General features: G+C 37.9%; 1 protein-coding gene across 1 annotated transcript in view; it reads left to right on the top strand.

Annotated features, from left to right (window-relative positions):
- SLCO2A1 (solute carrier organic anion transporter family member 2A1) overlaps positions 1-13,209 on the top strand; it is a 145,682-nt gene that overhangs the window by 108,423 nt on the left and 24,050 nt on the right. The window contains exons 6-9 of the mRNA XM_031959760.1: positions 2,259-2,395; positions 5,492-5,570; positions 6,590-6,754; positions 10,161-10,350. Coding sequence (XP_031815620.1) covers positions 2,259-2,395; positions 5,492-5,570; positions 6,590-6,754; positions 10,161-10,350 — 571 coding nt within the window. The remainder of the gene's footprint in view (positions 1-2,258; positions 2,396-5,491; positions 5,571-6,589; positions 6,755-10,160; positions 10,351-13,209) is intronic.

Below are 13,209 nucleotides of genomic sequence, written 5' to 3'. Positions count from 1 at the left end.
GGACCAAGGCTCCCTTTAGCTTAGCTAATGGATGAGATTTCTGAGACCCTCCCTTCTTTTTTTTTTTTCTCTCTCTTCCTACCTCTTTCTTTCCTTCCTTCTCTCCCTCCTCGCTTTTTTTCTTTCCCTCTCCCCTCCCCTTTCTTTCTCTCTCTTCTTTCCCTTTTCCTCTCTACCTCCCTCCCTTCTTTCTCTCTCTCTACCTCCCTCCTTCTTTCCTTCCTTCTCTCCCTCCCTGCTTCCTTCCTCTCGCTCTCCTCTTCCTCCTTTCTTTCCTTTTTCCCTCCCTCATTCTTTCTTTCCCTCACTACCTTACTCCTTCCCTCTTTCTCTTCTTCCTTCCAAATTTCCTTCCCTTCTTCCTCTTTCCCTCTCTCCTTTTCCTCACTCTCTTTCCTTCCTTCCTTCTCTTTGATCTCTCAGGTAACTCTGCCTGACCTACTCACAACAGAGGTTTACACAGGCAGGATTAGTGTAACTGCAGTTTCAGACTGGTAAATATGGCCAAGAAGGATACCCCAGGATCAGCCACCATCATTGTGCCTAGTGAGCATTGCAAAAACTCTTTCTTTGCGGGAGAAGGGTGAAGAAAAAGGGAACTATTTAGTTGTCCACTTTCTCTGGCAACAGGAGGTGGATGAGAGAAGAATTCAGGTCTCTGGTCAGGACAAAGGAGACATGTTAATGTACTACACAGTGCTTCTGGAGAATGCTTAAGGCTGCTAGATAGCACAGTGAGTAGAGCACTGAGCCTGGGATTGTGAATAGAACATGAGTTCAAAACCAGCCTCATATAGTGATTCTTGGTGTGATCCTGAGCAAGCCACTTAACCTCAGTTTATTCACCTTTAAAATGGAAGTAATAATACCTACCTCCCAGAGTTATTGTGAATATAAAATGAAATCATATCTGTTATTAAAAAAGAGAGGGAGGGGTGGGAGTGGAGGTGCTTTTACAATGCCTGACACATAATAGGTATTTAATAAAGTCTCCTTTTCTTCCTTCTGTAAATGCATTGAGAGATTATATGATTCACTGTAAAGAAAAGTAGACTTGTACTCAGAGGTCTTAGAACTTTGATTTAAATCTCGCTTCTGCTACTTACTTATTACCCCCATGACTGGGGATGAATCCTTTAAATTTTGGGAGTCATGGTTTCCTCATCTATAAAATGAAGGAGTTGAGCTAGATGACCTTTAAGGTTCCATCCAGGTCTAAATCTACTTGAAAGTAGTAACAACTGGGATCATAGATTCTCTTGGAAAGGATCCAAAAGGCCATCTATCCCAAACCTCTTGCTCTACTGCAGAGGAAGTAGACTTTATGGAGAATATATGATTCACTCAAGGTCATAGTTATACTATGTACCAGAAGGAGGATTTGAATTCAAAACTCCAGACTAAATGTTTTTTCTAGCTGTACTTTGTTACCTCCTCTCACAGCTTCATTTATCTGGTTAAGTATAAATCTAGGAAGTGGGGTTACTTTTCTCTTTTTCATGGATCCAAAAGAGTAAACTGAGGAGATTTGCAAGCCTTTGGGAGAGGGGTTTCTTTCCTAATAAGGTAGGAAACATGAGTGTCTGAGGTGGCAGAGTGGATAGAGTACAGGATTTGGACTTTGAATACTGGGTTTGAATACTGCTTCAGTCCCTATCTGGGTGATGTTGGGCAAGTCATTTAACTTCAGTTTCTTTATGTGTAAAACAAAGTAATAGTAGCACTTACCTCACAGGATTGTTGTGGGGACCAACAGATCTTAAATATATAAATGTCAGTTACTTAAATATGTAAATATTAGTTACTTAATTATGTAAATGTTAGTTACTTAAATATATAAATGTTAGTTACTTAAATATGTAAATATTAGTTACTTAATTATGTAAATGTTAGTTACTTAAATATATAAATGTTAGTTACTTAAATATAGACATGTACTTAGATATGTAAATGCTACTTACTTAAATATGTGTTACTTAAATATGCAAATGTTAGTTACTTAATTATAATATCAGTTACTTAAATATGTGTTAGTTACTTAAATCTAAATGTTATTTACTTAAATATGTAAATGGTAGTTAATTATATTAGTTAGTTAAATATGTTAATTGCTTAAATATGCAAATGATAGTTACTCAAATATGTGTTATTTACTCAAATATATAACCATTAGTTATCTAAATCTGTAAATGTGTGTTACTATTATAAACATCATCATCATAATTGTTATTATTATTGTTACTATTTCTTCTCTCTAGCTGCTGTGTATCTGAGCCCTAGAGATCCCCGATGGATTGGAGCCTGGTGGCTAGGTCTACTCATTGCCTCAGGCTGCTTGGTCATCATATCTTTCCCATTTTTTTTCTTCCCTCGAAGCATGCTCAGAGGAGAGCGGGTAAGATTTTCAGTCTGTCACTATCTCTTCAAGGGCTTGGTGGAGAACAATGGAAAAAATTACCAAGAGAACTTAGAACTGGTGGCCATCTGATCTTTTTCCATATCCCCATTCACTGATAAACTCCTTTCTTTCCCTTCACAAGAACGGGCGACTCTGCAAATTACCTGGTTTGCAGTTTGGATAGCTCTTAACTGCAACACAGCAGAGACCCTCAGTGGTGTAGTCATGGCCAAAGCTAGGTTGGTGCATGGTCTACTGATATGTGAAAGTTAGAAACTGATTTCATCACCTCTCTTCTCTGATTTTCTCCCTTTCTATTCTTCTTCCCCTCAAGACTCAACACACACACACACACACACACACACACACACACACACACACACACATCTTTCCAATAAGAAATTATGTTCACACTGAAATCATCTTCCATGACACATCAGGTAGATGAGAACCCAGGGGTACAGGAGTAAGGATATGGGACTGATTGCTTTGGAGGGAAAAATAAAAACATTAATAATTCAGGGAGCAAAAAGCATAGAGGGTAGAAAGGTAAAGAGGAGGAAAAGGAAATAAAACTATAAGAAGGAAGTTTGGAGAATCAGGAAATGGGTGAATTTCTTTTGATACTAAGTATTTATTGAATGGCACTGGGTACTGTGGCAAATATAAAGGAAATATAAGCTATGATCTAGTTGGGTAAATAAGACATAGACAAAACTAGAGAGAATAAAAATGATAAATGAACAAATATTAGGCAAAGTAGAGTAAAAACATGTATCCCATCCCAGACCATAAAACAGTTTAAATTTGTCACCTCTTTCCTACTCACTAGCACCGAGTCTCTTTTTTTTCAGTATCTGTCTCTCCTTCAAAACCTACCTGTCTTGGTTTCTATTCCTTTCAGAGCCCTGCTAAGTGAGAAGATAGTTATTGGACTAGTTAGGGGCAGTAGGTGGCCCAGTAGATAAAGTAGTAGGCAGAGCTGAGTTCAAATCAGCCTTAAATATTTACCAGCCATGTAAACCTGAGCAACTCAGTTTCCCAGTTTGCATCACTTTACTAATCTGTAAACCTGTAAAAATGAAGATAATAATAGCTCCTATCTCTCAGGGTTGTAGTGAGGATAAAATGACTTAATAAATGTAAAGCTCTTAACATAGTTCCTGGCACAAAGTAGGCACTACATACATGTTAACTGTTGTTAGTTTTCAGTATTCTCTGGAGTTTGGAGAGGTAATTGTGTTATACAGCAATAGAAATAATACTGAACTAGGAGCCAGAAGGCCTGAGTTCTCAGCCTTGCTCTGCCACTGGCTGTCTTATATGACCTTGGACAAGCCAACTCCTTTCTCTGGGCTGCAATTTCTTTCTGTGTAAAATGAATAAAGCAAAACATTAGGGATCATCTTTAAAGTCTTTTCCAGTCTCATTATAAACTAATTTAAGTTAAAATGTTAAGGGCTGATGATTACAAAATGGTTTCTCCAATCTCAGAGAGGCAAGACCAGTAAGAGGAAGAGATAGAATCATGAAAAGCCAAAGCTGAAAGTGACCTCAAAGATCATCCATCTGGTCCAACATCTTCATTTTAGAGAGAAAAAAACAAAGGCATTGAGACATAAAGAGATCTTTGTCTTTGAGGCAAAGTGCCATCCATATCTCTTAAATCATACCACACTGAAGGCAGAACTGATCTCTGGACATGGGGATAACCTGGTAAGGTTAGTCAGGATTCCTTACTCAGATCAGAGTGTTTAGCCAGACCTTGGACTGGAACTAGCACTGAAATAGTAGAAAAGGAAACATTCTAGAATCATAAAATAACATGAGTTTTTGTGAATTGGGTTTGGGGAATAGTTAGCAGATGATCCTGTCTGGGGCACAGGAGTATTTTGAGGAGTAATTAGAGATGAGGTTGGAAAGAGAGAGTTAGTTGATGGAGGTCCTTAAATTTCCATCTGAGTTTAAACTATTTTATTTTAAGCTACAGAGAACTCTTTAAGGTTCTTGAGAAGGGACATGATATGATATAATATGATATGATATGATAAAAATGACTTTTGGGATAGATTACTTTGTCAGTATTATGTGATCTGTATTAGAGCTGAAGGAAATTGGAAGCTGAAAGTCTAGTTATGACCTTAATCCAGTCTTAGCACTGGGTCTGGCACATAGTAGGCACTAAATAATTGTTTGTTAAATTAAATTGAATCCAACTATGATCTAATGAAGTCCTTACAGTGACTGAAAACATGGTGCCAGGGAGGAATCCAGAGGACATAGTGAAAGAATTGACAGGATTAATTAATAACATTGGGGATAGAGAAGGGGGAGAATGATAACTCCAAGGGATTAGGGCTGAGTGGGTGAAGAAGATGGAAGGGATTTTTTAGCAGGGAGGGAGGTTTCCAGGGGTGAAAGACTGGAGAAAATGTAAAAGATCATGGCTAAAGAGTGGATTTGAGAGTCATCAATGAAGTTGATAATTAAAGCCATGTAGATGGGCAATGAGATTGGTAAGGAGAGAATAGAAAGTCATCAACCATAGTTCCCAATGAGATGAACAAGAGAGAGACAGACAGACAGACAGACACAGAAAGAGACATACAGAGAGTGGGGTGGGGGAGGGAGATTGAGAACAAAGACTAAGATTTAAGGAAATAAAAGAGAATTCAAAATCAATTCATTTACAACACAATATCACAGAAACCAAAGGATCGTGGAATTATTCCTATGGAAAAGTGAAGCCATGAAAGATAGAAGAGAAATGGGCTGATGGAAGAGGCTATACCTGTAGTATAATAAAGCTGACTCTCATTGACTAAAGAGTTGACTGTTAAATTTGACTCATCAGCTTGATGCCTTTTGTAACTGCAGTGAGGCATTAGAATATTGTCATAATAAATATTAAGTGAAGTGAATTGTCTATTAGAATTGCTGTTTGTTTAAGGTGAACATCCTGGATGGCCAGGAAAAATAATATTTGGGGGCAGGAAAGCCCGATGATATCCCTTTGTTAGGTAGGTAGTTCTGGAAGAGGTCAGCAGCCTAGGTAGCTGATCAACCTTTAAATACTTTCTCTTTGTTCATTAGATATCTACTGCTGCAGCAGAAGAGATGAGGAAGATGGAGGAAATCAAGCACAAAGGCTCTCTGGCAGATTTCATTAAACGTAAAAATCTCCCACTCTGTTTTCATTTTCTAATGCTTTTGGTGGAATGGCCTGGGGATAGTGGAATGTGGGATGGTAGAATGATGGGGGTAGGGACATGAGAACTTATTGTTATAAATTGTGGAGGAATAGGTAAGGGCAGGTGGTCTGAAAATCTCCCTTGCTATGGTAACCCAGCTTCCTAAACCAATATAGTCCATGTTGCTGAGGTAAAAGACTCTTTTCTGGAAGCTGTTTTGATTCCATGGGAAAAATTCTTCAATAAAGAACCAGGAGACTTAGGTTCAAGCCCAAACCTGCAGAGAAATTTAAATCCATCTGGCCTGTCAAAATGAGCTCAACCCATGCACCTCATACTATTTACCCTTCTGTGGCAAGGAACAGCACTGTCTACTTAGCAGCTGAAGGACAGACAGCTCTGGTTCCATGGGACGTGTTTCCAGACCAATTATTGATGCTATTTGTGTGTAGCCTAACTTCTTTTAAATCCAGCATAATTTTGGATGTGCTGAAAGATGGAATTTTTCTAGTTTCAATTTTGGCTGAATCATTAAACTGTTCTGGGTCTCAGTTTCTCTTCCTTGAAAATAAAGCAGTCTGCCATTTTAAAGAGATAATGGTATGTTCTATGGAAAATAGAATAAGTAGGATAAAATATTCTCTGCAGGTTTTGGATTTTTGGTGGAAAGAAGCAGGATGGAATCTGAGAATTCCATGATACAGGGAATTCCTGAAGAGAAAATTCCCTTCACCGATGCAGCTCTCTACTCTCTAGGTTTTAGTCTTAGAGAGTTGCTTGGGGACAAAGAGTTAAATTATATCTGCAGGGTCACACCACCAGAATGTGTCAAAGCCAAGACTGGGAACCCAGATTCTTCTGATGTGAGGCCATCTAAGAGACCATGCTGCCTCTCTCATCACAGTCCTATTTAAAAAACCTAGGCCAACAACACAATAAAAGTCCCCAAATGCTTCATTTGAGATATTGGGCCCTGCCATAAATGTATGTTTGTTCTCAGGGTTTCCACGCATTTTCATGAGACTGCTGATGAACCCCCTGTTTGTCTTGGTGGTCCTGACACAGTGTAGCTTCTCTTCAGTCATAGCCGGTCTCTCCACCTTCCTCAACAAATTCCTGGAGAAGCAATATGGAGCCACTGCAGCTTATGCCAACTTTCTCATCGGTGAGTTATGAAAAGTATGGCTCTGAGAACTGGGAAGTGGTCCTTGAGCCGAAGGGAGGGGCTCCAGAGCGAGCAACTGATAAAACATTGAAAATGTGAAATGCCACATTAAAGGGGAAAAAAAGGGTGAGAAATTTCTGAGAGGAAAGAACTATAAGTGGCTCTTTCCTTGTTAACAATCAGGAAAAGCCTGGGCGGGACAGACTCTGAGACCCCGACCCTTTCTAGTCAAAAGTCCCAGTCGGAAAAGTTTCCTTTTCCTGCTGGGGAGGAGATTATAAAGAGGCTTCCTCCCCCACCCCAGTGCCCTCAGAGAGGCTGGGCATATATTGGAATTCAGATGGCCTTCAAAGGGGTGTGACCATTGGAACAGTCACAAGGGAAGACAGAATATAATTTAAAACTGGTAAAATATTGTTCACTTTTTATATCACTTTGACATTTCTTTTGTGATTTTAAAAATTCCCTAACTTAACCAGCATTAAATATGATGAGTACTTCCATATACAAAGCAGAACAGAAAACTAAAATCATACATGAAGCCACAAATCTGATTTATGACTAGTTTGCTTTTCTTTCAAAGCAGATAATTCATTCAGCATGTTATCTCCAAAACTGTCCAGCTTTTTTATTTCCTACAGACCTTAATTCTGTTCTCTATGATGCATTTTTTAAAATGCCTCAGTGACCATCTTCTCTTACATTTTTCCCTCATTTTGGTAACTTCATTGCTAACTTCCCATTCCATGCCCAGCTCCACCCTACCTCCCATTTGAAAGAAAGGGGGAAAAAACCTTTTTGTATCAGATAAGTATCAGTAAAGCAAAACAAATCCCTACATTGTCCATGTCTGAAAATATAAAGAGAGATGTGGAGAGAGCTCATTATATCTCTCTCTCAGGCGGTAGGGAGCTAGTCTATAGAATCATCAGTCCTTTGCCATCATGGCTGACCTTTGTATTGATCAGAAATCTTAAGTCTTTCAATATTCTTTTCAACATTTTCAATGTTGTTATTGTATAAATTGATCTCTAGGTTTCATTCACTTTACCCTGCATCAATTCAGGCCAGTCATCTGAGGTTTTTTGAAACCCAACCCCTCAAATGATTAACATTTTTTGCCAATTTGATGGTGGTAAGGTAGAAACTCAAAGTGGTCTCTGTTTGTATTTTTCTTATTATTAGTCATTCAATCAACCAATAAATATTTATTAAGCTTCTACTACATGCCAAGCCTTCTCTTAACATGGGGGTTACAAAGAGGCAAAAGACAGCCCCTACTTGTAAAAGATGTACAATCTGAAGAGGAAAATAAGATGCAAATATATACAAAATATACTATATATAGGATAAATAGTAAAAAAAAAAACTATTAACAAAGGTAAGATGCTAGAATTTAAAAAGGTTATGAACGTCTTCCTTTTAAAAATGGGATTTTAGTTGAAATTTAAAGGAAACCAAGGAAGTATTAATTTGGAGCATTTTTCGTATCATTGTTTGTAGCTTGGATTTCTTCCTTTGAAAAACTGCCAGTTCATATGCTTTGACCATTTATCGACTGGAGAATGACATTTACTCTCCTACAGTTGAATCTGTTCCTTATATATCTTGGATATCAGATCTTTGTCAGAGAAACTTACTGCAAAGATTTTCCCTGTATTTTACCATTCCCTTTCTAATTTTAACTGCATTAGTTTTGTTTGTACAAAACCTTTTCAGTTTTATATAATAGAACTGCTCGCTTTCCTTGCCTCCCCAAAGATTCAAAACTGTCACAAAGCCAGTACTTCCAAAGACTAAAGAACACATTTGCCAACCAACAAGTCAAACAAATTCAATGGAGTCAAAAGACCAGATTCTGGGTTTCTCTTAGCTGCTCAGTAGCCATTTGACCAAATAGTTTCACCACTACATACATGTCTGTATCTTCATCTGTAAGATGGAGGAGGTAGACTTTTAGATTTAGCTCTTGAAGAAATCTTGGAAGTTATCAAATTCAACTACTTTGTTTTACAAATGAGAGGCCCAGATATAATAGATAGCTTTACTAAGGGTCAAAGCAAGAGCCAAGACTCTTAAAAAATGTGTTAAAAAAATGTGACTCTAATTTAAGTGATTTGCATTATTAAACAGTACTCATATCTCTCTCTTTCTTTTGTCCTTGGAATTGATTGATTTCCACTTAATGTAGGTGGGAAGACAGCAGAATGATATAAGAAAAAATCCCTGTTTTCTGGGAGCTTTCCATCTAAGGAATTGACGAGATGTATTTTACTGAATACCTGCAAACAATGCAAATATTTTTAAAATGCAATAAATAATAACTTTAATTATTGTATAGACAATGGAACAAAAATCTTGTTCACTTGAAAGTTTCTAAAATGATTAGAGCTAGGGACATAGTTGTTATTTCTCTGACTCCTGTTCACCCCGGCCTTTATGTTCTGGGACTAAAGAACCCTCATATAGCAGCTAGGGTCAAATACTGAAGCTGAAACTTAAATAGTTTAGTCATAAAATGAGAAGACAGGATTCATGGGGAATATCTCTGTTGGCAAAGATTGAAGGCAAAAGGAAAAGGGGAAAGCAAGGGATGAGATGGATAGATGGTCTCATGGAAATGATGAACATGAACTTGGGCAGATTTTGAGATGTAATGGAAGATAGAAAGGCTGTTGTGATAATCTATGGGATTATGAAGAATTGAACACAACTGAAGGATTGAACAAAATTTTAGTCTCTAGGAAAAGTTGAGTGAAGTGGTCATCATAAAATTTGGAGCTGAAAGGGTCTTTGGGGATAAGCTAGTCCAATATTCCTCATTTTACAGAAAGGAAACTGAAGCCCAGAATGGTTAAGTGGTTTGCTCAAGGTGGTGTAGCTAATCAGGGACAGGACAAGCTCTCCTGATTTCCTGACCAGTTCTTACCACTCCTACTAAACCCACTCTAATGTACCCTTTTCCAACCCCTTCCCACCCTTCCCAACCTTTCCTACTCAGGTTACAGGGATAAGCAGCAGAATAAGTTAAATTTCTCCAAGCTTTCAAGTGGCATTCCCAAGAAGGGCAGCAGCAAATGGGAATGAATGGAACACTTTGCAGAAGTCCCTACTGGATTTTAGTACCCATGACTAAATTACCACAAGGCACAGTGAATTGAAGTCAGAAAAACCTGAATTTGACTCCTTGCTCAGAAACTTACTAGCTCTATGTCTCTGGGCAATCAATTCATGTAGCCTCGCTGACACTCAATTTCTTCATCTTTAAAATAGATGCATTATGATTTCACTGGGAACTAATGGTCTTGATTCCAGTTTCAGCTCCCCAGTCACAGCCACCTACCTCTTCTATATTCATGTAAAAGTCATGATTGTCAATATGATTATTGTCATTTCTCATTCACAGGGGCTGTGAACCTCCCAGCAGCTGCTTTGGGGATGCTGTTTGGGGGCATCCTTATGAAACGCTTTGTTTTCTCCATTCATACCATCCCCCGAGTGGCTACAATCATCCTCACCATCTCCATGATACTCTGCCTTCCCTTGTTCTTCATGGGTTGCCCCACACCACTCATTGAGGAGGTTAACACAAAAAGGTAACCTGGAGTCAGAGAGAAAGGAGAGCTGGAATCCAAGGACCATCTAGCTACAGAGTTGATTCTATTATCAAAGTAGTTTATTGATCTTTCCCTTCTCTCAGTACCTTGGAGTGGAAAAAACAATGGAGAGTAGGAGATGTGGGTTTCAGCTCCAGTTCTTCTACTTCCTTGATATGTGACCATGGGCATGTTACTTAACCAGGATAGATGTTTCCTCATCTGTAAAATGGGAGTAATAATGGTTTCCCTAACTACCTCAAGTTTTATTTTGAAGGAAGTATTTTGCAAACCACTAAATTTCTGTAAGAATGTAAATCATTATTTTTATCATTCATAAATTTAGAGTTGGGAAGGAATCTTAGAAGTCACTGAATCCAACTCCCTCATTTTATAGATGGGAAAATTGAGGTTCAGTGTGGTCAGGTGATTTACTGAGGTCATATACAGGTGGTAAATTTATTTTTCTTATTCTTTGTGTTTTTGTTGGGTAATTTTCAGTTGTGCTCAATTCTTTGTGACCCCATTTGGGGTTTTCTTGGCAAATATACTGGAGTGGTTTGCCATTTCCTTCTCTAACTCATTTTAAAGATGAGGAAACTGAGGCAAACAAAGTTAAGTAACTTACCCAGGGTCACACGGTTATTAACTGTCTGAGGCTGGATTTGAACTCAGGAAAAGGAGTCTTCCTGATTGCAGAGCCAGTGCTCTATCTACTGTGCTACCTTACTGTACTTTTTTCTTTACTTTTTACGCTTTCCTTTTTCTTTCTCCTTTAGTCTCTAACTATAGGTCTGTAAGATGAGGAATGATCCATAAGCAGAGTTAAAAAGCATCATAGTGCCCATAGTAGACTTCTAGCAGTTGATGTGATTATAATGTTTTAAAATCAAAATGCCTGAAATTAATAAGCAGATTCCTGGGAAGTATCTACAGACAGAAACCAGAAAGTAATCTTTATTTAGTCTCTTTCATCTGATGAGAATAACTGAGTATTTGAGAAGAAACGTGACAAACAGCTTGAGAAAGGGCCAGAAAACGTCAGTCACAGACACTCAATAAAAGCAGTAATCAAGTCAGCAGACATTATCAAGCATCAATTTATGTTCTGAGTTTAGTTAATGTTCCAAGTAATTTTCAGAGTGTTGTCTCCAATTGCTGTGGTCTTAGCAATCTTCAAGACCCTTTCTGAGGAATCTGTATGAAGCTGAATTTTCCTTATAAACTTTAACCAAATTATCATATAATAACAAACTGAATGTAGAAGCAGATAGGATAATTCAGCTATATTCTTTTTAAGACAAACATTAAAGAGATTCATAAAATATGTAAAACTGTTACTCTTCTTGTGGATCTTTTTTTTGGGAAAAATATGGTTATTTTTCTTAAAAGTATGTTTTTATGTTTCTATGTAATAGGTTTGTTAGAATTTTAATGACTTAATACATTAACATTTTTAAAAGTTGAGTTCCTACCATAGGAAAATGTTGGTATAGTCCACATGAAAAAAGGTCCTTTCCAGCTCAATTATCAATGATCTTTCTCAACCCAGAATCAGACTAACTTGTTTGGAGCATATCAGTCTCTCAGAGTTTCTCTTTTTTGTGACCATAGCATCTGAGCTCTATCAGGGTCAGCTTGTGCATTCTGGCAAAGTCATTCAGCAGCTATTGAGCACTAATTTAGCACTTACTATGTCCCTCTTAGGGGCAGCTACATAAAGCAGTGGATAGAGTATTGAACCTAGAGTCAGGAAAACCTGAATTCATGTCTAGCCTAACTGGGTGACTCTGGGTCCCAAATTTGTCACACTCTATCAGAGATGAAGGGCAGCTAGGGACTCATAGTATACACAGCACTGGACCTGGAGTCAGGAAGATCCAGCTTCCTGAGTTCAAAGCTGGCCTCAGATACTTACTAGCTATGTGACCCTGGCCAAGCCAATTAAACCTGTTCGCCTCAGTTTTCTCATCTGGCGAATGAGCTGAAGAAGAAATGGGATACTACTTCAGTGTCTCTGCCAAGAAAACTCTTAAAGAGTCTTCCTGACTGTCCCTCCTTCTTCCTAATTGCTGAATTCTTATCAGGCACAGGATTGTAGATTTAAAGCAGGAAGGGGTCTCAGAGACAATTTAATTTAAACTCTTTGTTTTACAGATGAGGAAACTGAGTTCAGGAAGGTAAAATGACTTGCCCAAGGATGTACAAGTATTGTCACAGGCAGAATTTGAATCCAGACCCTCTGACTTAAGAACCATTAATTTTTTCCCATTGTATCATGAAGCCTAGTTCCAGTGTGACCACTTTAGAAAGTCTTCCTTAATATTTCCCTCCCTGAGACTGTTTTAACCTTTCCATTATCAGTACTCATATTTGTTGCTACTCAGTCACTTCAGTTTTGTCTGACTCTATGTGACTGCATCTGGGGTTTTCTTGGGGAAAAGTAGTTTATCCTTTCCTTCGCTATCTCATTTGACAGATGAGGAAACTGAGGCATACAGGATTAAGTGATTTGTACAGGATCACACACCTCTTAAGTGTCTTGAGATCAGATTTGAATTCATATTTTCCTGACTCCAGGCTTGGTGCTCTATCTACTATGTTACCTAGCTGCCCACCAAGATTCATATAGCATGGGTTTATTTTTTTTTCACTTTTCTTGTATACTTATATATTATTTTGCATTTTAATTATGTGCATATTGATCATAACTCATTAAATAAATCACTGCTTTATCTAATGTGTTTATCTCAAATGCTAGCACAGTGTTCTGTATATACATGCTTATTGAACTGAATTGAATATCTCCATTTCCATGAAATTTCATAAAAAATTCCAAAGAAATTTCCATGAAATCTG

This window comes from Sarcophilus harrisii, chromosome 3 (genome assembly GCF_902635505.1).
Source record: "Sarcophilus harrisii chromosome 3, mSarHar1.11, whole genome shotgun sequence".
NCBI lineage: Eukaryota > Metazoa > Chordata > Mammalia > Dasyuromorphia > Dasyuridae > Sarcophilus > Sarcophilus harrisii.
Note: the sequence above shows the minus strand (reverse complement) of the source record. Positions and strands in the feature narration are given on the sequence as shown.